Source organism: Coloeus monedula (assembly GCF_965178545.1).
Source record: "Coloeus monedula genome assembly, chromosome: 36".
NCBI lineage: Eukaryota > Metazoa > Chordata > Aves > Passeriformes > Corvidae > Coloeus > Coloeus monedula.
This window is the reverse complement of record NC_138816.1, coordinates 652,690-676,246: the sequence shown is the minus strand read 5'-3', so window position 1 is coordinate 676,246 and position 23,557 is coordinate 652,690. Positions and strand designations below refer to the sequence as shown.

Genomic DNA, 23,557 nt, shown 5'->3' with positions numbered 1-23,557 from the left:
ACTCCAGCCTGATCCGGCACCAGAGGATCCACACTGGGGAAAAGCCCTATGAGTGTGGGAAATGTGGGAAGGGCTTCTCCAGCATCTCCCACCTGATCCAGCACCAGGTGGTCCACACTGGGGAACGGCCCTATGAGTGCTTGGATTGTGGGAAGAGCTTCAGGCACAGCTCCACCCTGAAGGTGCACCAGCACACCCACACTGGGGAGAGGCCCTACGAGTGTTCTGAGTGTGGGAAGAGGTTTCCGACCACCTCCCACCTCATCGAACATCAGCGCATTCACACGGATGAGAGGCCCTTCCGCTGCTCCGACTGCGGGAAGGGCTTCAAACGCAACTCCCACCTCATCACCCACCAGCGCATCCACACCGGGGAGAGGCCCTACGAGTGTCCCCAGTGTGGGAAGAGCTTCTCACACAGTTCTAACTTGACCCAACACCAACGGAGGCACCGCTAAGGGAAGCCCTGCGAGTGCCCCGAGTGCGGGAAGAGCTTCGTGCGCTGCTCCAGCTCCATCCCCCGTGGGAGGATCGGCGTTGGATGATCCCCAGTGACCCCCGTTGGGCAGAGCCCTGGTGACCCCCGTTCCGGGTGATCCCCGCTGGGTGGGGGGAAGGTGTTGGAGAGATTTCTTTGCCTTCTCCTTGTGCTGCTGGGATTTGGTTGGGAATAAATTCCCTGTGCCCAGGCTGGGTCTGGTGTGCCCGTTCCAGTTGAAAGGGTTCAAATCATTGTACCTGTGCAAATATAAGATACAGGGTAAAAGTTAGCAAATATTGGCCACAAGCTTAAGGCACAGAATGTAACTTGGCAAGAAATGGGGAACAAAAGTTGCAGAAATGAGAAACAAACTTGCTGAGATCAGTCCAGAAACTGCTTGTCATAGGTTAGCAAGCATAGTCCCGGAAGGGATGTCCTTGCTAAGGGGTGCTTACAGTTTCCTCTGGGAACTGATAGAACTTATCAGCTGGCCAGTTTGAATATGGACAATTCTCTAAGCCACTTAAAGTTGTGACCACCTCTGTGATCCACATTTAAGAATAGACAAACTCCCCCCCAAGCTCTCTCTCGTTTCCGGTGCTGGGACAGGTGGCTGAGGGCCCTGTGTGGGGGCCAGCGGGCCCGGCCAGGCCCTGCTTGGGCCAGGCCGGGCTGGGCCATGGCCATCCTGGAGCCATGGGCCTGTTCCAGCCGTGGAACCCCCCCACTGCCTTGCCGTGGGCAGCCGGAGCGGCTCGGCTCTCCCCCCTCTCCACTGCGATAAGAAAAATTCAACATTCCAGCTGCAAGGCTGCAAGGCCGAGGTGAGATTAACCCTTTTTATTGCTATGAAGAGCTGAAAACCTGAGGGAAGAGAGAGAGGAGATGCTTAAAGCTGAAATTCTGTTGTGAAGCTATGATATATCAGAGTATCCTGTTGTATTTTCATGAAGATCTGGGGGGTGGAGTGTTCAACTCGTGAGCAAAAGCACCTGCGCTGAGATAGGCAGATGCTGACGCCGCTGTAATTTCATGAGAAGTTTGAACAGGGAGAGATGGACCAGATGAGGACTTTGGCTCCAAATGGGAAAGGAGAAAACCTCAGTCCCTAGAGATGCTCCCAGAGATAGTCCTAACAATGAAGATGATGAAGACCCTTTGCTCCCAGGGAAGGAGAAGGGCCTCTGTTTTTGTTTCTGAACGGCTCAACCTTAAAATTGTACCCCAAAAAACTTCAAGAGTGGACCCTCGAAAGCAGTTGCAGGAAAAGCTGCAAGTCGGGGGAAGGGACTCACACGCAGGCAGAGAGACTCCTCTTCCTAAATGGACTGAACAATATTTGGAAGTGGGCGGCTGGCTCGTTGTGATAATGTTTTCATAGCATGAGCAAGAAGAGACTTCTCTTTCTAAATGGACTGAACAAGGTTATTATGGCAGTGGTAACAGACTGAACATCTCAAGGGTTGTCTTTTTACATTGTCAGTGGGAGAAGGGAGGAAGGTGGGGGGAGGAGGAGAGTTCTGAAGGTGGTACAATTTTTTTCCTTTTCTCCCTTCTTTTAGGTCTGTTAATAAACTTCTTTATATTCTTTCAAGTTTGGTGCCTGCTTTGCATTTCTCCTAATTCTTATCTCACAGCAGATAAACAGTATTGAGTATTTTGGACCAAACCACTACACTGCTGAAGCAGCCAACAAGAGACTGCGCATGCCTAGGAAAGAAAGGTGCAAAGTGCAAAGCGAGGAAGACTGTGGCACCTGGGGAGGTGATGGGGGTCAGGAGGAATTTTTATTACCTCCCCGAGTAGGAACCCATTTCCACTCCCCTTCATCCCCCAGGTCTCCTCCTATTGCCTGATGCTGAGAGGCCTGGGAGTGCTCTGACTGCTGGGGGGCTTCTCTCAGGGATGGAAGGGTGAAACTCCACCAGTCTATTTCCCTTTCCCTTTCTCTAATGCTCCTTAGTCTTTCCCCTTCCTCCTTAAGCTCGGCCCCCAGGGAAAGGAGATCGTTCACTGCTCACACCTCAGGCAGGCTCTTTGACAGCGTCCCCCGGTGCTACTGCCAGGCTCAAACACTCCTCACAGGAAGGGTCAGGACAGACGCGTCCTTCTGGGAGGGTTCTGTTTGCCTGGGTACACTTCTAGTGGCTGGAGCTTTTGATCGTGTCAGGACCATTGCTGAAAAAACCCAACCAACCAAATCTCAAGACAAAAACAAACTCAAAACCCCACGGGCAGGAGAACACCCGCAGCCGTGCCCTCGGAGACGTGCCAGGGCCCTGTTTGCCCGCTCCTGTTCCCCGCGCTCCCCAGAGCCCTTTTTGAATCCGAGCGCCGCTGGCCGGAGGAAACCCCGCCCTACGCGGGGGTGTCACCCCCTTTGCTCTGCCCACAGAGCTCCTGAGCCGCCGCCGGCCGCAGCCCCTCCCCGTGGCCTCGGGCCCGGCCGGGACCCCCCGCTCCGTCCCCGCACTGATTTTGGGGGGCCGTGTGTCCCCCCCAGCCCCGCTGTCACTTTGCCCCCACCCGGCTGCTTCCAGCGTTCCCAGTAAAGCTTCCCAGTTCGCCCCGGTCCCGTTTATTGGGGAGCAGTGGGGAGGGACCTGGGGGGCTGCGATTGGTGGGGCAGAACCTAGGGATGGATTGGGAATGGGGACCCCTGTGTGTCCCCCCCGTGTGTCCCCCCCATATCACACCACTCTGGGGGGGCTTTGGGAGGCAACTGAACCCCACCACGGCACCCAGCAAACCCCAAAAGGCTGCTGGTGGAGAGCTGCAGGGGAAGGAAGGCTGAGCAGGGAGCAGGACCTGGCTCCCCCAGCACGATGCCCACCGAGATCCACCTGCACGCGGCCCCCAGGGTGGATTCTGACATAAAGCGGGAGCTCAGAGCCCTCCCCTCAGCCCTCCCCTCATCCCAGCTCACCCCAAGCTTTGGCCTGAGCAGCTCATGAGGGGCGAGAACTGACCTCGGGCTCCCAACCCAGAGCAGACCCCAGCCCGTCTCCTTCTGGGGGCCGGGCTCTGCACCCCTGAGCTCCCCCCGCGCCCGGAGCTGCCCCCCCGCCCTCCACTGCAGCTTCACGCTGCTGACAGGATGTGGCCCCTCCGAGGTGTCACCGTATCTCAGGTGACATCGCAGCGGGAGCCCAGAGAGCGCCGGAGCCTCTGCTCCCCCTCTGGCACCCCGAGCTGTGCCCCCCGAGCTGTGCGGCCCAGAGGGGCCCGGCCCCAGGCTGAGGGGCTGCTCAGCACCCCCTGCCCACCACGGGGACAGTCGCAGCAGTTCATTTGGGGGGATTTTCCCCCAGCTCTGCCCCTCTGAGGGGTCTCCCCAAGATCCAGCAGACATTGGAGTCTCCCTCCCGCCTGCCCGGGTGGTTTGGGGGTGCTGGGGGTGCCAGCACTGGGCACAGGGCTCGTTTTATCGGGGCTCTGGGTGGCCCCGAGCTCGGCCCGGGCCTCCCAAACCCTGTCCGTGCCACAGCCGGGAGATTGTTCCCCCGCACGAGTCCCCCGACAGCTGTCGGGGCTGTCCCCGGGTCCCCATGGCCGCACTCACACGAGCAGCCCCAGCGCCACCGCGGCCTCTCCGAGCAGGAGATTCCCGGTCCAGCCGGCCCCGAGCGCCACGCGGTGCCACCGAGGACAGCCCAGAGCTGCAGGGGACAGAGGTGACCGGAGATGGCCCAGCCCCGCACCCAGCGGGCCGGAACTCTGCAGATTTGGGCTGTTTGTCCCCAAAAGCAGCTCCGAGCCCGGCAGCCCCCAGGATTCAAACGCTGGTGGATTTTCCCAGCCGCAGGAATCCAATATTTCAGTCAGTGGTTGGACTTTGTGATCTTCAAGGTCTTTTCCAACCTAAACAGTTCTGATTCTCCCACTGGATTTTCTCCATAAGGAAACCGAAACTGGAGCCAGCAGGAAAAAGCACGAGGCACAAGGAGCGGTGGAAGGAAACAAAGCAGGAACCCCCACAAGCGCAGGGAAGATGGACCAGGAGCATCGAGACTCGGATCAGGGTATCTAAAGGCACCGGCAGCCCTTCAGCATCCCAGCTCTCCTTCGAGCAGCGGAATTGGAGCAGATTTGGGGCTTTTGTTCCGAGCACGGACCCTTTGGAAGAACCAGCCCCTGGAAATCGCATTTGGTGTGGAGCTCAGTTTTCCCAGTTCAGCCTCTCCACGCAGGGATGAGGCTCAAAGGGCCGCGCTGGGCGATGCCAGGGCTTAAGAGTCTTCCTGCAAAGCCGAGCTTTGATCCTGGCAGGGCTGGGCCGAAGCGGCCGCACGGGGAGGAGGAGGAGGGAGGTGGGAGAGCAGCCGGTGTTTAACCCCGCGGCAGCGAGTGCGAACGTGAGCACACCCGGTTCCCAGGGCGGGGAATCCCGGGGGAGAATTCCCGAGGGAGGAATCCCGTGGGGAGGAACCGCAGGGGAGGATCCTCGGAGACAAATGCCGGGGAAAGAATCTCGGGGAAGGAATCTCGGGGGAGGAATCCCGAGGGAAGGAATCCCGAGGGAAGTATCCCACGGGGAGGAATCCTGCGCGGGGGAATCCTGCGCGGGGGAATGCTGGGGGGCATTAATTGAGGAATTCATCCCGTTCAATTGAGCAGCAGTGAAGCGGTGCCCGGCGCACCAAGGAAACTCAAACACAAAAGCCCCGCCGGGATCCCAGCCCCGCACCCACCCCCCGCCAGTTCCTGTCCCCCACCAATCGGGGGGGCCCAGCGGACACGACCCCCAGTGCCTGCACCCTGCAGGGGTGGGGGGCTCCCCGCAGCCCCCGCTCGCCCCTCGGGCTAAGACCGTGTAGCCCTCCTCGCCCTCCATGGCTCGGCGGAGCCGGGGGCACAGGCTGGGGACGCGGGGTGGGGACGCGGGGTGGGGACACACAGGAGAGGACACGAAGCCACAGCGCCTCTGAGCGCTGGCGCTGGCCCGGGGTGGGGCGTGAGTGGCAGCGGGACCGGAGCTTCCTGCCCCCTCTGCAGCCCTGACACCCCGGGGAGGGGCACCGAGGGGCTGGGGGGGTGGTGGGATTTTGTCTCCAGAGGAAGGAAAATCGGGATACGGGGCAGCTTCCCACAGAGGAAAGGAGAAGGAGCTGTGGCAGGAGCTACTGCAAGAGAAAAACCCCTCCTCACCCCATAAAATGGTGAAAAGAAAAGATCAAGAGGTTGGTCCTGATCTCTGAGAGGTGAGAATCAATAAAATATCATTGAAGGAGAAATAAAACGTTGAGAGTTGATCAATGAAAAGCCAGAGGTATCCGAAAATAGACACAAATTGTTCTGTGGAGCTCCCAGCCCAGGCTTTCCCAGCCCTGGGTGTGGAGTGGCACCGGCTCAGCGGGAAGCCCTGGGACCTCATTTCTCCTACCCCCTAATTCAGAGCAATTTATTTGGCGAAGTAATTATTACTTAATCGCTGTTTAATTATCCCTGAGCTGCTTTGCTCCTCTACTATGCACAGGCCAGCACAGGCTCAGGGGCTGCAGGGCTGCCCTGTCCTGCCAGGGCTCTGTGCATCGCTTTGATTTCCCCCAAAAAGGGAAAATGGCCCCAAACCCCTTGGGCAGAGCGCAGGAGGAGAGGGAGATTTCTGGTAGAAAACTCCCAAAGTCGTTTATGCCCAGCTTGGGAAGAACAGCCCAAGCCAAGCGGAGCTGGGACCCCCCAGCAGCGCCTCTCTGCCGCCCCAGCTGAAGCCCTCGCTGGCTGCTCCAGGCTGGATGAGCAGACTGGGAGCACTGGGAAGGGGCCCCGGCTCGGGCCGCAGCCCCCGGGGCAGCCCCACGGCAGCTCCAAGGCTCCGCCAGCCGGGATGGAACGTGGGAGGGGGAGCAGGGCAAGGGCCGGGGCTGTCGGTGCCCAGGAGACACAAGGGACAGCGGGGGCACTGCACAAGCATTTCATGCAAAAGTAACAATAACTGGGTGAACAACCACAACCGCAACATTGGCCCTGTGAGTGCTGGTGGGAGTCACACAAGGCCATTTCATAGACTCACAGAATCCTCTGAGCTGGAAGGAACCCACAAGGATCGCGGAGTCCAACTCTAAAGGGAATGGGCCCGTGGGGTCAAATCACAACCTTGGCATCACTGGCAGCGTGCCCCAGCCAAGGGCACATTCCTGGGGAAGCCCAGGTTTTACACCTATCTTCATCTATATCCATATCTATCTATATCTATCCATCCATCTACAGGGTTACTCTATAAATATGTGGCATTACAGAAACAGGATCAGTTCTGGGATGGTCCAAGAAGGAGCAAGAAACCCCCAGCTGCAGCCCAGGCAGCCACACATCAGCTTCCACATCATCTCCTCTTCCTGCAGCTTCATCTCCTGGAGACCAGGCACCGAGGTGACCCTGCAAAGTGGCACTGAGGTGACCCTGAGAGCCAGTGCAAGGCAGATGCTGCGGCTGAGGAAGGACATCCCCGTGCTGGGGGGGAAGAGGCGAAGCTGAACCTGCCCAGCAGGGAGAAGGTCCTCTCTGCATCCCCCGTCACGGGGCAGTTTGGGCCCTGCTGCAGAGATACGGCCGCGGGTTTGAGCAGGTCCCGCTCCTGAGTTCACCCTCTCCAAGGAACGCACACTCTGCATCGCCCAGGACCTCGACCCTGCAAGGAGAAGCAGAGGCAGCGCTGGCAGCACAGGCGGACACGTTGTGCCCCCGTGCCCCCCAGGCCCTGCCCGGCTCCCCGGCACTCACGAGGAGTTGAAGCTGCTGCCGTCCCCCCAGGGCAGCCCCTGGCCCCGCCTGCGCAGCCCGAGGCAGGGATGTGCGCTCCCACAGAGGGGAAGGGGAACTCCTGGGAAGGAGAGAGGAGCGGCAGTGGGAGCTGCCCCGGCCCCTCGGGGGGACACACGCCCAGGGCTGCCCCACGCCCCGGGGCTCCTTCCCTGCGAGGCCCCGGGGCAGGGCTGCACCCCCGGCCCCACAAGCACCGAGCCCGGCCCAGGAGCCCCCCAGGCTCCCCTCTGCCACCCCACAGCCCCCACGGCCCCTCACTCACCATTTCCTCATCCTTGAGCACGGCCAGAGAGGCCCCGAGCCCGGAGCACCGAGCCTGACCCTGACCCCAGGTCCCCTGATCCCTCGAGAGGAAGTCACAGACCCCGCGGTACCCGACCCAGCCCTTGGGACAGGCCAGCAGCACCGGAGCCACAGGTGCAACTGGGGTAACTGGAGTTTTACCACAGCTTCCTGCTGGACAGCGAAGGGGAGAAGGTCCGAGGATCACCCTGCACAGGGAGCGGGGACCCCGCTCTGCCCCGGGGGGGCTGGGCCGAGGCAGCTGCCCCGCCCTTACCTGACTGCACAGCCAAGGCCACCCCCAAAGCCAGGACCAGGAGCAGCAGAACCAGCAGCGTGACAGGGGATGGGATCTGAACCACTCACCTGGAGCGGGAAAGAGCCGCTGGAGGCACTGGCCAGGGCCAGGGGCCAGCCTGTGGCAGGAGAACTGCCCAGGGCTGGGGGCAGCCGGGGGCGTTGGGCCCGGCCACTGCAAACCACGAGGCCTCTCCCAGAGCCCTGGGAACAGCCACAGCCCTGCCGGCCCTGTGCTCCTGGGCTGACACTGCCCCTCCCTACGGGCCACAGCGCTGGCCCTGCACTCACCCAGAAATCCTCCGAGGGTTCTTTTCTGGATGTCCCCGGTTCCTGATGCGGCCTGGGGATCCGGGGCTTCATTCACAACCCCGCGAACGGAGCAGAATTCCCTCTCCTCCAGCCCACAGCCGGCACCTCCCCGCTCAGTGCAACCAGCACCTTGCTCCCGAGGCATCAGCAGTGCTGAAAAACCCTTCCGCAGGAGCCTCAGGAACAGTTTTACAACCACGGCGAAGGCCGGTTGGAAGGACCCCGATGAGGGGCCCCGGCTGGTCCCGGCCCTGCGGGAGCCCCAGGCTCAGGAGGGCGGTGCCGGCTCAGTGCCGCCCTTCCCCGCCTGTGCCCTTCCTGCAGCCTGGTGGCGACAGAGGAGCTGTGCTCGTGTGGCTGCTGTAACCGAGCCCAAAGCAACTTCCCCCAAAGCGGAGCCTCCACCTTCAGCAGACGCTGCCAGGACAGACACAAAGCTCTCAGCTTCTGGGCTCCGCTTACAAAGGGAGCAGCTCCATCCCCACCTGCCCGGATATTCCCGTTCTGGCACGATGCTGATTCTAAAAGTAACATATTTTGGGCACAGATATGGAATACAATAATGCTGTGCCTTACCCATGACAAAAATTCATAAAATAATAAGAGAGCCAACAGTAGCAGCAGCATTGGCACCGTAACAGTGCCGGGGGTCACACAAGGCCACTTCACAGAATCACAGAATCCTCTGAGTTGGACGGGACCCACGAGGGTCACCGAGTCCAGCTCTTAAGGGAACGGCCCAGGTGGGGATTGAACCAAAACCTTGGCATTATTGGCACCGTGCTCCTGAATCAGGGGGATGGGGAAGCAGAGATTAAATGATTTACTAAGAATTGGTTTGTTAGGAGCAATGCATACCGCTTGCCCAACACTTATTGTGCCTACCAAAGCAGGATGAGAAGATATGAGACTATTGATAAAGGCGAAGGAATCTTGACCAAAGATCCTGGTTTTAACCTAAAGCTAACTCAAACCACTCTTGAAGTTTGCACTTAGCCTGGGGACATAAAGAGCACGCGCAGGAAGGAAAGGTGAAAAGTTCGGAATGAGGAAGACCCTTTACTTCATCTGAGGAAGACTCTTATTTCATCTCGGAGACCCCTGCCCACGACCACCAGACAACGCTGCGCAAGCGCAACGCGGATGTAAATGACTTTTGGGCTCATTGTAATACGAGGTGAGGCTGGGCGGGGCCAGGTAATGAATATGTATAGGCAGATTGGGAAACTCAATGAATATGGAACTTGTAACCCGATAAATACCAAGCTGAACGCAGCTGTCGGCACTCATGGCTTTGGAGGAGCGATCCCCCGTGCGTCCCAGCGCTGGAATAAACACACCTCCTGTACTACTTATTCCAGTAGCGGAGTCTTTCCCGCTCCATCACTCCTGCCGAGGCAGCAGCGGGAAGGAGACCGCGGGCAGCCGCTCCCGCAGCGCCCTCACGCCAGGGCCAACACGGCGCCCACACGGCACAACGAAGCCGCCACAGCCCCCTGCCGCCCCCTCCGCCCGCAGCCAGCCCCGAGCCCCGCCAGAACCGAGCGCGGCTCCCACCTGCGCTGGGGCCGCCTCCGAGCTCCGCCGCCGCCTCAGCGGTGCTTCCCAGTCACCCCCAGTATGATCCCGGTCACTCCCAGTATGTTCCAAATCACTCCCAATGGGATCCCAGTTGCCCTCAACATGATCCCAGTTGCTCCCAGTCATGCCCAGTATGGTTCATTTCACTCTCAGTCCCTCTCAGAGTTCACTGTGGCCCCAGTCACCTCCAGTATGAACCCAGTCATATCTTCTGTGATGCCTTTTGCCCCCATTGTGGCCCCAGTTGCTCCCAGTATGAGTCTGGTCACCCCAGTATGATCCCAGTAGCTTCCAGACACTCCCATTATGAATCTGGTTTGATCCCTGTCACCCCCAGTATGATCCCAGTCACTCCAATGTGACCCTGTCACTCCCAGTATGACCCCAGCATGGGCCAGCTGCTTCCAGGATGATCCCAGTTGCCCCCTGCAATTTTCCAATTGTGTCCTTTCACCACCACTATGGTTCCAGTCACTCCCAGTAGGATTCCAGTCAGTCCCAGGATGATCCCAAGCATGCCCACTATATCCCAGAACACCCAATTGCTCTCAGCATGTTTCCAATAGCCCTCAGTGTGGTCCCAGTATATCCCAGTATGATCCCTGGTGCCCCAGTTCTGCTCCCCCTGGCTTCTGGTCCTGGTCCTGGTGTATCCCAGTGTCCCAGTCTGTCCCAGTCCATCCCAGCCTGTCCCTCTCTGTCCTGGTCCCTTCCCAGCAGCTGCCACCATTTCCCAGATCCTGCTCCCCCCCGCCCCATTCCTGGGCACTGGGACCCCCCTGCATCTCCTTCCCCAGCTCCGGGACCCCCCTGCACCCCCTGACCCTGCACCAACACCCCCCTGACCCCCCTTTCCGGGTATCCACCTCTCCCAGCCCCTGGATCCCCCTTTTCCCTGACCCCGGGGACCCCTGGACCCCCCATTCCCGGCTATCCCAGGGCACCTCAGCCCCAGGCCTCTCTTTGCTGGGAAACCCGAACTGGGCATGGGACTCTGCAGCCGCTCTGGGATTTGTGATCACCCAAAGGAAAGGGAGAGGAGAGGGAGAAGGAGAGGGAGATTCAGAATCAGGGATTGGGGTCCCAGCGCCCAGTCCTGCCCCCTCGGGGGTGGGGCCCCACAGCCACAGGACAAAATGGATCCGCGGGTCCCGGAGCTTTCCCCGCTTTGGGCCGAACCCAGCGGGTTCCAGGCAGAGTTTGGCCGCAGGGCCCGGGAGTTCAGCCCAGCCCGGTCCGTGGGTCCCGCAGGGCGTGGCCGGGGAGGGTTCGGGGAGGGGATCCAGGTGAATTCCCTGGAATTCCCCCTTTTCTCCTCCACCCCCGCGCTCCCTCGGTCACTTTCGCTTTCGCGTTTCCCAAACTGCGCCACAGCTGCGCTCGGTGACGGCTGCGATGGCTCCAGCGCTGGGTCTGGGGGTGCTCTTGGGGCTCCTGGGGCCCCTGGGGGAGGCGACGAAAGGTGAGTGGGACCCCAAGCACCGGGACCCCCCTGAACCGCAATTCCCGGGCACCAGAACCCCCCTGAATTTCCATTTCCGGCACCGGGACCCCCCTGAACCGCAATTCCCCGGCACCAGAAACCCCCTGAATCTCCATTTCCGGCCACCAGGAACCCCCTAAACCCCCATTCCCGGGCACGGGAACCCCCCGGAACCCCCATTTTTGGTCCTGTGACCCCCCTCCGTCCCCTTCCCCAGCACCGGGACCCCCCTGTACCCCCTTATCTGGCACCGAGACCCCCCTGAACCGCCATTCCCGGGCATCAGATCCCCCTGGACCGCCAATCCCGGGCATCAGAATCCACTGAGCCCCCATTCCCGGGCACCGGGACCCCTCTGAACCCCCCTCCCTGGGCACGGGGACCCCCTTGAGCGCCCATTTCCGGGCAGCGGGACCCCCCTGTCCCCCCTTCCCCAGCACCGGGAACCCCTGCACCCCCATTCCTGGGCACCGGGACCCCCCTGAACCCCGAAACCCGGGAAGGGAGCCCCCCCCCCCAACCCCATTTCCTGGGCACGGGGACCCCCCTGAATGTCCCTTTCCGGGCACTAGAACAGCCCCCACCCCAATTTGTGGGCTCGGGCACCGCCCTGAACCCCGACTCGTGGGCATCAGCACCCCCCGACCCCCCATTTCTGGGCACCGGGACCCCTTTGAACCCCGAATCCCAGGAGGGGAAGCCCCCGACCCCCTTTTCCGGGGGACTGGGACCCCCCTGCATCCCTTTATCTGGCACCAGGACCCCCTGAACCCCTTATCCTGCACCAGTGCCCCCCGCACCCCCTTTCCCGGCCCTCTCCTCTCCCAGCCCCCACTTTTCCCTGATCCAGGGACCCCCTGCACCCCCATTCCTGCCTTTCCCAGCCCCCAGCCCCCTTTTTCCTCAACACCGGGGATCCCTGGACCTCCTTTCCTGGGCACTGGGATCCACCGGATCCCCCATCCCGCCTCTCCCAGTGCCCTCACCCCCCTTTCCTGGGCACTGGGATCCACCGGATCCCCCATCCCGCCTCTCCCAGTGCCCTCACCCCCCTTTCCTTGACCTGGGAGCCCCTGAACCCCCATTTCAGGATACTGGGGCACCCCTGCACCTCCTTATCCGGGACTGGGACCCCCTCCTGGATCCCCTTCACGTGTTCTGGGACCCCCTGCACCCCCTTATCCGGGACTGGGACCCCCTGCACCCCTTCCAGGGCATCCTGCCCTTCCCCAGACCCCAGACCCGCCCTTTTCCTTCACCTTTGGACCCCCCAGGTCTCCCAAATTTCCGTGTCCCCCCAGTTCTCCACTCCCGGCGCTTCCCAAAAGGGGGTCCCAGAGGGCTCCAGGGGGGTCGCAGCGGGGATCCAGAGGGATCCAGAGGAATTCCCCTTTCCCCAGCCCCTCCCCTTCCCCCCCCCCGCGCTCCCTCGGTCTCCTTCGCTTTCGCGTCCCAACCTGCGAGACCGCGATCTGCCCAGTGACCTGTGACGTCACACCGGAATCGGATCTCCATTGGCCGGCAGGAAATAGAGGCGCCAATGGCGGGGCCGGAGGCGGTGCTGGGGGCGGGGGCGGGGCCGAGCGGGGCCGAGCGGAGCAGCGCGATGGCTCCAGCGCTGGGTCTGGGGGTGCTCTTGGGGCTCCTGGGGCTCCTGGGGACCCCGGGGCGGGCGACGAAAGGTGAGTGGGACCCCCGGCACCGGGACCCCCTGAATTTCCATTTCCGGCCACCAGGAACCCCCTAAACCCCCATTCCCGGGCACAGGAACCCCCCGGAACCCCCATTTTTGGTCCTGTGACCCCCCCTCCGTCCCCTTCCCCAGCACCGGGACCCCCCTGTACCCCCTTACCTGGCACCGGGACCCCCCTGAACCGCCATTGCCGGGCACGGGGATCCCCCTGGACCCCCATTCCCGGGCATCAGAATCCACTGAGCCCCCACTCTCGAGCACGGGGACCCCCCTGAAGGTTCATTTCCTGGCACCGGGACCCCCCTGTACCCCTTTCCCCAGCACCGGGAACCCCTTATGTGGCACCGGGACCCCCCTGAACTTCCATTTTCGGGTACCGAGACCCCCTCGAATCCGAATTCTGGGAAGGGAATCCCCTGATCCTCATTCCTGGGGATCGGGACCGCCCTGAGCCTCCATTTTCGGGCACTGGGACCCCCCTGAACCCCGAATTCCGGGAAAGAAACTCCCCTGAACCCCCATTCCCGGGCACTGGGATCCCTTGCACCCCCTTATCCGGGACTAGGACCCCTCTGCACCCCCGTCAGTGCTCTGGGACCCCCCTGCACCCCCCTTATCCGGGACTAGGACCCCTCTGCACCCCCGTCAGTGCTCTGGGACCCCCCTGCACCCCCTTCCCGGGCATCCCGCCCTTCCCAGATCGCAGTCCCGCCCTTTTCCTCGGCTTTTGGACCCCCCAGATCTCCCAAATTTCTGTGTCCCCCTTGTTTTCCACTCCCACCGCTTCCCGATATGGGGTCCCGGAGGCTCCTGGGCGTCCTAGGGGTCTCCAGGGGGGTCGCGGCAGCGGGGATCCAGCTCAATTCCCTGGAATTCCCCTTTTCCCCCCTCCCCCCGCGCTGCCTCAGTCTCTTTGGCTTTCGCGTCTCCCAAACTTCTGCCCCGGGCTCCGCCCGCCTCTCCCAGCCCCAGCCCCCCCTTTCCCGTGTCCCAGGGGCCCCCTGCACCCCCATTCTTGCCTTTCCCAGCACCCAGACCCTGCTTCCCTCCACACCGGGGACCCCTGGATCCCCTTTCGTGGGCACAGGGACCCCCTGGACCCCCCATCCCGCCTCTCCCAGTCCCTTCCTTGAACCTCGGACCCTTCCCGGCTCTCCAAGTTCCGCCTCCTGAGCCTTGGACACCCCCAGACCCCTCCAGTCTCTGCGTCCCCCCAGCTCTTCACCTCCTGCGCTTTCTGATAGGGGTCCCAGGGATCCGGGAGGGTCCCACGGGGGATTCTGGGCTCTGGGGCCCCCCTGAATTTCCAGTCCCGGGCACTGGGACTGCCCTGCACTCCTTTATCCTGCACCAATCCCACCCGATATTTCCTTCCCGGCCTTCCTGCCTTCCCCAGTCCCCAAACCCCCCCTTTTCCTTGACTGTGAGACCCCCTGGACCCCCATTCCCGCTTTTCTCAGCCCCCAGCCCCCCCTTTCCTCTGCATCAAGGACTCCCGAGCCCCCCATTCCGGCTATCCCAGGTCTCCCCACCTCGTGACTCCTCTTTCCCTGGCACTGGGGACCCCTGCACCCCTTTCCTGGGCACAGGGACTCCCTGTATCCCCTTTTCCTGGGTCATGAGATCCCCAAGCCCTTCCCAGCTCTCCCAGTTCCCCTTTCATTGACCCATAACACCCCAGACCCCTCCAAATCTCCGTGTCCCCCCAGTTCTCCACTCCCTGCGGTACCTGAACATGGTGGTGTCGGAGCCCGGCCCGGGGGTCCCCCAGTTCGTGGTCATGAGGTTCCTGGATGGGATCCCCTTCTGGCGTTACGACAGCGAGCGGGGCCGGGTGGAGCCGCTGACGCCGTGGATGGAGAAGGGACCCGAGCCGGGATATTGGGATCGCGGGACTGAGAGCTGCAAGAGGGAGCAGCACACCGAGGCCATTGACCTGGAGAAGCTGCGGGTCCGGTACAACCAGAGCAGGGGTGAGTGGGGGGAGCCATAGATCCCCAGGGATGGGGATCCGTGGGGCTGGGATGGGGATCCGTGGGGCTGGGATGGGGATCCGTGGGGCTGGGATGGGGATCCGTGGGGCTGGGATGGGATCTGTGGGGCTGTGATGTGGATTCACAGGGCTCCAAGGGGCTGGGATGGGCATCCATGAGGGTGGGATGGGATCTCTTGTGATCCATGGGTTTGTGATGTGGCTCCATGGGGCTGCAAGGGGCTGGGATGGGATCTGTGGGTTTCCATCGGACTCTGGGGCTCCATAGGGCTGGAATGGGGCTCCTTGGGGCTGGGACACAATTCCATGGCTCTCTTTGGGTCTGATCCCCCCCTAGGTCTCCACACAGTGCAGCGGGTTTATGGCTGTGACCTCCTGTCCGACGGGAGCATCCCTGGATTCTTTCGGGAAGGCTACGACGGGCGGGATTTCATCTCCTTCGAGCCGGGATCCCAGGGCTTCGTTGTGGCTGATGGTGCTGCCCAGGTCACCAGGAGGCTTCAGAATAGTGACGGGTTCCCGGTGGAGGATTGGACGAATTACCTGGAGCACATCTGCCCAGAAGAGCTCCGGAAATACGTTGGATACGGGCGGGAGGCGCTGGAGCGCAAAGGTGGGAGCAGAATTCCTGTGGGAATGTAGGATTTGGGAACGAAGGACTTGGGAACACGGGAATTCCTGTGGGAATTCCATGGGTGGGTCTCAGCCCCATCCCATTCCTGTGGGAATTCCATGGGTGGATCTCACCCCCATCCCCCTCCCGCGGAATTCCATGGGTGGATCTCACCCCCATCCCGTTCCCGTGGAATTCCATGGATGCATCTCACCATTGTCCCATTCCAGAGCCCCCCGATGTCCACGTGTCCGGAAAAGAGGAATTCGGGACGCTGATCTTGTCCTGCCACGCCTACGGATTCTACCCCAGGCCCATCGCGATCAGCTGGATGAAGGGGGATGAAATCCGGGATCAGGAGACGGAGTGGGGCGGGGTCGTTCCCAACAGCGACGGCACCTTCCACACCTGGGCCAGGATCGAGGCGCGGCCGGAGGAGCGGGAGCAGTACCGGTGCCGGGTGGAGCATTCCGGAATGCCAGAGCCTGGGATCTTTGCCTGGGGTGAGGCTGGGAGTGTGGGAATTGGGAATGTGGGAATTGGGAATGTGGGAATTCCCAACTGGGGATTCCCCTCCCCCTCCTCACTGTCCCGCGTTTCCCAGAGCCGGAATCTGGCGGGAATCTCACCCTGGTGGTCGCTGTGTCCGTCATCGCTGCCATCGTCATCCTCGTTCTCCTCGTCGGATTCATCATCTGGAAGCTCCAATCCGGTATGGGGTCGACACAGGATGGGGGTTGGGAAGGGGCACGGATCCACCCGGCACCATTCCGGGAATCCCCCAGCACAGGTGCTGATCCCACTTTATTTCCATAGGGAGGAGGCAGAAGCATGGATACAGCCCGCCAGCCGGTGAGTACCAGCGGTGGATCCGGCTCCGGATCCCCTCCATGCGGATCCCAGGATGGATCCTGGGGGTAATCCCAGTGTGTGATCTGTGCTGGAATCTCATGGATCTTCTCTTTCCTATTGCAGGAATAGACATGGGAACCAATGGCTCGACCGCAGGTACAGAGCATGATTGGGGTGGGATTCCAGAGGGGAATCAGGGAAGGATGGATGGAGTGGGATCAGGTGGGATGGATGGAGCAGGATCAGGTGGGATGGATGGAGCAGGGTTGGTGTGGGATGGATGGAGCAGGATTGGTGTGGGATGGATGGAGTGGGATTGGTGTGGGATGGATGGAGCAGGATTGGTGTGGGATGGATGGAGCAGGATTGGTGTGGGATGGATGGAGCGGGATCAGGTGGGATGGATGGAGCAGGATTGGTGTGGGATGGATGGAGTGGGATTGGTGTGGGATGGATGGAGCAGGATTGGGGTGGGATGGATGGAGCAGGATTGGGGTGGGATGGATGGAGCAGGATTGGGGTGGGATGGATGGAGCAGGATTGGTGTGGGATGGATGGAGCAGGATTGCAGCAGGATTGGGGTGGGATCAGGTGAGATTCCAGAGCAGCTCCTGCTCTCTCCATGAGCTCCACAGGCAGGTCCATCCTGTGGGATGGGGACAGGGACAGGGTGACACTGTGATCCTCTCTCATCCCAGTACAAATCACTGCCTGAGTGATCCACGGAGCGGAGCCGGAGCCGGCCCCTTCTCTCTTCAGATTCAGCAGATTCAGCCAAGCTCATCCCACTGCTCCCACCTGTGGTGGCCGGTGAACGTACATTACAGGGGACAGAGAGTTCTCAGTAAGACAAGTCCCTGGTACCATAAGAGCCTTTTTATGCTAGGGTGACCAAAAAGGCTTCTCCCAGGATGCACGGTTCTGTTACGTTAATCTACCCCAGGTTGAATTCCCTGGTTGGCTGTTGGCCTCTACCCTTCATCACTCCCCCACAGCTTCCCCACTGGTCCCCGTTCCCTAGTCCCGTCTTTTCCCTGCCCCCGGATAAAACTGTGAGTTTCAGGATTATGTTTGTATTTGCCCCTGCACCTTTTGACAGTGTAGAAGCAATAAATGCTCCTGCAGGAACGCAGGCAAGTACCCTTCTCGACTCTGCTACCGACTGTATTACTGAACCCACCCGTGCGTCTGTGCGTGCCCACGTGTGCCCCACAAAGCCGGGACAGAGACAGTAATAAACGGTGCCCCAACGTGGATGGCCTCGGACCATCCCCGTCTCCAGTAGTTTCTGGACTCAAGTCACATTTTGAAGGAGCCATGGCCCCAAAGAAACCTCTGAGTTCTATCAGGGGCTCAGCGGGGGAGACCAACAACCTTCTAGGGAAAGAGAACGCTGGTCTGAAGTCAGCGGACCACCCTCGAGACTTTTATTTGACCCTCTAAGGTAATATGGGTCACTTTTGTATCCTTTTCTGTTAATTTCCTTTTATCTCGAGGGTTGGGAAGAGAGGGAAGATGGGGGCAGAGTTCTCTTGTCTCCTGCAGGAAGTTTCTCTCCCAGTTCTTGTTTGGGAAAATTATCTTTATACCACAGAAAGTTTAAAACATTTTGTTCAATGGTTATTTAAGCATAATAATAATAATATTTAATAAAAATATTTCATGAGTATTTAAAACACTTTGTGCAATGGTTATTTATGTTGGGAGAAGGTTATTTGCTTTACAAGCTAGCAAAAGCTGTTCATAGTCTTGGAGAATGGTTGGGAAATTTTAACCCCAGTATAAAAAACCCTTTATCGCTTATCTGTCCCTGCATCCCTGTTCCCTGTGCCCTGCTTCAAGGGAGACCGGGAGATGGATTCTGCCCGAGTGCACAGGGGTACCACGGTTTCCCTGCCTCCTCCCAATCTTCTTTGTTACCTGCCCAGCGTGGTGCTGGCCAGGCCATCTCGGGTTCTGCCCCAGACCTCCCCCCCGTACCTACTTCTCCAGTTTTCTCTACTTCAAATTTGATCCAAGATCGTGGCGGCAGCAGAGTCAGACACACAATCCCAGCTGCTGCTTTTATTTTTAATTCTCCCACCCCCACTCTGCTCATACAAGATGGTGGCAGCCCTGTGGTGGCACTGGTGGCTTTTTGCCTGCGCGCGGTCCCTCTTCCGTGCCCGGCTCCCCCCCCGCGCTGATCTGTGTTGCATCGGTCCCCCCCCTCTGCCGGGGTCCCCCCCCGGCTGCAGACCCTGCATGTCCCTCCTGTGCCCCTGGCCCCTCCATCGCTGGTCCTGCTCATGAGACCCAACCCACCTCACGTTCCCACGAGCCCGAGAGCGGGGGTGGGGAATCAGGGGGATGGGGAAGCAGAGATTAAATGATTTACTAAGAATTGGTTTGTTAGGAGCAATGCATACCGCTTGCCCAACACTTATTGTGCCTACCAAAGCAGGATGAGAAGATATGAGACTATTGATAAAGGCGAAGGACTCTTGACCAAAGATCCTGGTTTTAACCTAAAGCTAACTCAAACCACTCTTGAAGTTTCGACTTAGCCCAGGGAAATAAAGAGCACAGGCAGGGAGGAAAGGTGAAAAGTTCGGAATGAGGAAGACCCTTTACTTCATCTGAGGAAGACTCTTATTTCATCTCGGAGACCCCTGCCCGCGACCACCAGACAACGCTGCGCAAGCGCAACGCGGGTGTAAATGACTTTTGGGCTCATTGTAATACGAGGTGAGGCTGGGCGGGGCCAGGTAATGAATATGTATAGGCAGATTGGGAAACTCAATGAATATGGAACTTGTAACCCGATAAATACCAAGCTGAACGCAGCTGTCGGCACGCATGGCTTTGGAGGAGCGATCCCCCGTGCGTCCCAGCGCTGGAATAAACACACCTCCTGTACTACTTATTCCAGTAGCGGAGTCTTTCCCGCTCATCACCCCCCCTGTCCCTTGTGTCCCCTGGGCACCGACAGCCCCGGCCCTTGCCCTGCTCCCCCTCCCACCTTCCATCCCGGCTGGCGGAGCCTTGGAGCTGCCGTGGGGCTGCCCCGGGGGCTGCGGCCCGAGCCGGGGCCCCTTCCCAGTGCTCCCAGTCTGCCCATCCAGCCTGGAGCAGCCAGCGAGGGCTTCAGCTGGGGCGGCAGAGAGGCGCTGCTGGGGGGTCCCACCTCTGCTTGGCTTGGGTTGCTCTTCCCATGCTGGGCATAAACGGCTTTGGGAGTTTTCTGCCACAAATCTCTCCCCTCGTGCACTCAGCCAAAGGGGTTTGGGGCGGTTTTCCCTTTCTCGGGGAAATCAAAGCCATGCACTGATGCTCCGAATTAGGGGCGGGAGTAGCGAGGCTGCAGGGCTTCCCAAGGAGCCGGAGGCACCCGACACGCAGGGCTGGGCAGGTCGGGCCGGGAGCAGCGGAGAGCTTTGTTTCTCTTCTCAGCTGAACGGCGGCTCGGGCCGGGCCCGTTCCAGGGCTGTTCCTCAGCTGCGGCTTTCCCCTCACGCAGCCCGGGGGGCGCTGGGAGCGCGGGGCGGGGCTGGGCCGTGTGCAGAGCCCGCCCCTCGCTGCGATTGGGCGGTGCTGCCGTCAGTCGTGGTTCTGGCGCGCTGATTGGTCGGAGCGGGGAGCAGCCCGGGCCCGGAGCCGCCGGCAGGGCGGCCGTGGCGCAGCAGAGGCGCCATTGGCGGAGCGTCTGTGCGGGCCCGGGAGCGGCGGCGGCGGCCGGAGCCCGCTGAGGCGGCGGCGGAGCTCGGAGGCGGCCCCAGCGCAGGTGGGAGCCGCGCTCGGTTCTGGCGGGGCTCGGGGCTGGCTGCGGGCGGAGGGGGCGGCAGGGGGCTGTGGCGGCTTCGTTGTGCCGTGTGGGCGCCGTGTTGGCTCTGGCGTGAGGGCGCTGCGGGAGCGGCTGCCCGCGGTCTCCTTCCCGCTGCTGCCTCGGCAGGAGCCGGTGCCGGAGCAGCGCTGGCTCGTCCCGGCTGCTGTGGGTAGGACAGAGGTGGCTGCCCCGTGGCCGGGAGTGTGCGGGAAAGTTCCCGTGGCCAGAGGTTTGTGTGCCCAGAGGAGCCGGAGGAGTCCTGTGAAAGTAACTTTATTCGTGGACAAAGGGAGAGGCCACGGGGCATTTCCCGTGGGGTCTGTCCAAGTGTTGGAGGACGCAGCCTCCTTTTTATGCCGATTTGCCCGGCCGCATCTCCGTGTCCCTTTCCGCAGTGGCTGAGGTCCTTGGAAGGTACAGACTTCCCGATCCGCCTGCTGCGTGTGCCCCTTAATGTGCACCCCCACTTTGTATAACATCCGATATTCATGGCTCTGTGAAGGCTTTGTTCTTCTTCTGGAACTTCAGGAATTTCGCAGGACCTTGGCTGAGCCGCAATTCGTGTCAGTTAGTAACATTTTCTGAAATTTATGGTTTCTCTCGTTACTTCCTTCTCTCCAAGTCCCTGGCCCTATCTCCAATGGGATTCACAGCATCTGTTTGTAAAGACACGTTCATTTTTTTCGTTTTAATCCCCCCTCTTCTTATTTTCTCAGTACTTCTCTTTACAAACTTTAAAAGTGCCTTAATCTGTTCTTCCTGGGCCTTCTTTGGTTTTGGGATTATTCTCAGTGACCTCATTCTGTGTCCTTTTGCAGCCGTTTCTGGGTCAGGAAGCCTGGCTGCCACCTGCATGCCCTTGATCCCCTGCTGAATGAGCTGCACTGAGCAAGGTGTGGTGCATGGTAAAAAGATGAGAGTTGCTGCAGCACCTGAGAGGAGAAACAGCATTGGTTTAACCCATGGTCTGCCAGGGAACCACGAAAACGTGTCCCATTCCCATCCTTTCCACATTTGGAGTGGTACATGAGCTGCTTTCTTCTTTCCTTTGTTCTCTGTTTCACCACTTCTCCTTTGTCATTTCTTTGCCAAGAGCACTTTGAGTCATTTAATTTTCCACAACCTCCTGGTCCTTCTGCTGGAAGAGAATCTGATGCCATCCCAGGGTGAAATGTGGCGTTGCTCATGGGAGTGGATTGGTGGGTGAGAAGGTCAGGAGCTGGAGCTGTGTGCTTGGTTATGATTTGGAGGACAGCTTGTGATCTAATGATGCATTGAAATGATCACTGGGTTCTCTGGCACCTGGTATGAATTTGTTTGGGTTCCCAGGGGCTGCTCCATGGCGTTGTAGGATTTGTTTTGGTGGCCATTCATCTTTTCCCCATTTTTGGGTGGTCCCAGAAATGCCAGGGAAGCATCAATTGACCGCTTTTCTCTGATTAAATCATCACATCCTTGCATTCCCAAGTGATTTCGCTGCGCTTGTGTCAGCAAAAGCAGCCCAGTGGTCAAACCCACCCTGTATAACACAGAGAGTGCCAGCAGATGTTGGAGTGGGGGGAGGGATGATTCCCCCCCGCTTTTGTGAGTGAAGTTCTCCCAACATTCTCCGTTTGCTGTTTTCCTTTGCAGCTTCAGGGATTTCTGTTGCAGAGTCAGAGATGCTCAGTGTGGGCTCTGCCTTTAGCGATGCAAATTCCGTCGGTGCAGGGAGGCAGAGCTTGGGGTGAGGGGCAGAGGGAATCAGCCCAATTCCTGTGGCAGGCAAGGAGAGCCTGGGACATTGTGCACACTTCCCGCAGCAGAGTTAATTTGCATTTCTAAAGCTCCTCTGCTGGCTGCCTGGAAGGAAGCTTCTCCTCCAGGGCAGCCATCAGGTGACTCTCAAGTGGCTCTCCCCCCTCCCCAAAAAGCGGCTTTTTTGTTTCTTTCCTTATTTTTTTCAACCAATATTCTATGAACTTTTCAGGAGTTAAAGGGTCAGTTTTAAAGCTCTTCCAGTTTTGCAAAATGGAACCTAAAGTTGGACATCGAAAAACTCATTCCAAAATTCTGCCATCACTAACAGCCCCGCACACACATACACAAAAAACCCCCAAAGCAATAAAGATTTTTTCTACTTCTTCCCCTAAGACTAAAAATTGACTCTCACACCCTGGCCCAGACCAAACTGACAATATCAAGGTAGGATTATTAAGAAAAAACATTCCAATGCTGTAACTTTGTCACCGAAACTGTGGGAAGAACAAAAACTCCCCAACGACCTTTTTAGTGTTAGAGGATCAAGGCATTACTTTATTCTGGCCAAGATGTGCAACAGAAATCATTTCATGCACACATAGCCCGGGTGTGCAGAGAAAATCATTCCATGGCACACGAGTTTTACTCGATTTTTCCTCAACTTTATGCAGTCTAAACCCATAGAAATCCATAGGTTCAATGTTCATTGGTTCCAAGTTGGGCAGTTCTTAGTATTTGTTTTCCTATTGGCCCCGGATTGCTTGGCCTCTGATGTTAATTAGGTGCACACTCCTTGATTTCCTTCTCAGCCTTTTCCAGAGCAGGGGTCTCCAGCTGTGCCGGGGGCAGTGTCTGGGGTAGCTGTTCCTTGATGTTTGCTGATGGGCGTTGATGTTTTGTTGATGGGCGTTATCTTTTGGGTATCTTTTGGGCTCTTCCCAGTCTGTTGAGATGTTAAGCTCATCTCCGTTGAGAGGTGTAACATCCCTTAAAGATCCAAGGCAGGGTCTGTGCCAGCCGAGCTTCCTGTGGAAGAGATTTCACAAGAGACAGGATTCTGGCCACAGACTGCTTGAAACAGACATCCCTGATCTCCATCCCCCATTTGGTCGAGAATTCCCCGTTTGAGGAATTGGAAACCTCAATTCCAGGGGAGATAATTGAATATCTGCCCTGGGTCTGGCTCTTCTTCTTGCCAAAGCCAATGGCAGCAGCCGTACCCGTGGCATCTTGGTTTCTCTCAGCAGCTTCAGAAGGTGTTTCTTTATTTCCCCATTCATTCTTTCCACCCGACCCGAACTCTGGGGGTGCCAGGGCGTTTGGAGGTGCCACTGTGTTCCTAAAGCAGCCAGAACGGCCTGAAGGATCTTTCCTGTAAAATGAGTTCCCCTGCCTGAGTCTATTTTCTGGGAGGGCCAGGGCAGGAGGCTCAGTTAATCTGCTTTTGAAGCCTTGAAAATTGTGCTTTCCTTCTGGTGTCCAGATGGGGTTTCTTGGCTGGCAGGAGAGGAGTGTTGTAGGGAGAGATGCCTGGCTCCAGAAGCGCTGCCTTTAGCAGGGCCTCAGTAAGAGGCTGTAACCCCTTCCTTGCCTCCCTTGGAACAGGGTATTGCTTTTAGACACCACTTGTCCTGGATGCTTCAGAGGAATTTGGAGAGGCTCC

At 59.2% G+C, this 23,557-nt stretch overlaps 1 protein-coding gene across 2 annotated transcripts; it reads left to right on the top strand.

The window, feature by feature from the left end:
• Positions 1 to 12,788: 12,788 nt before the first annotated feature.
• Positions 12,789 to 17,956, top strand: LOC309584161 (class I histocompatibility antigen, F10 alpha chain-like; the record flags this gene model as incomplete). Of its 2 annotated transcripts, XM_082300109.1 has the most annotated exons (8): positions 12,789 to 12,880; positions 14,601 to 14,864; positions 15,222 to 15,497; positions 15,728 to 16,000; positions 16,102 to 16,209; positions 16,314 to 16,349; positions 16,473 to 16,505; positions 17,048 to 17,956. In XM_082300109.1, the coding sequence occupies exons 1-8, from the start codon at positions 12,805 to 12,807 to the stop codon at positions 17,062 to 17,064; spliced, it is 1,083 nt and encodes a 360-aa protein (XP_082156235.1). In that variant the 5' UTR covers positions 12,789 to 12,804. The 2 variants fall into 2 exon arrangements, with proteins under 2 accessions (XP_082156235.1, XP_082156234.1); XM_082300108.1 differs by lacking the exons at positions 16,314 to 16,349; positions 16,473 to 16,505; positions 17,048 to 17,956 and having other exon boundaries at positions 16,102 to 16,313.
• Between the last annotated feature and the right edge of the window lie 5,601 nt (positions 17,957 to 23,557).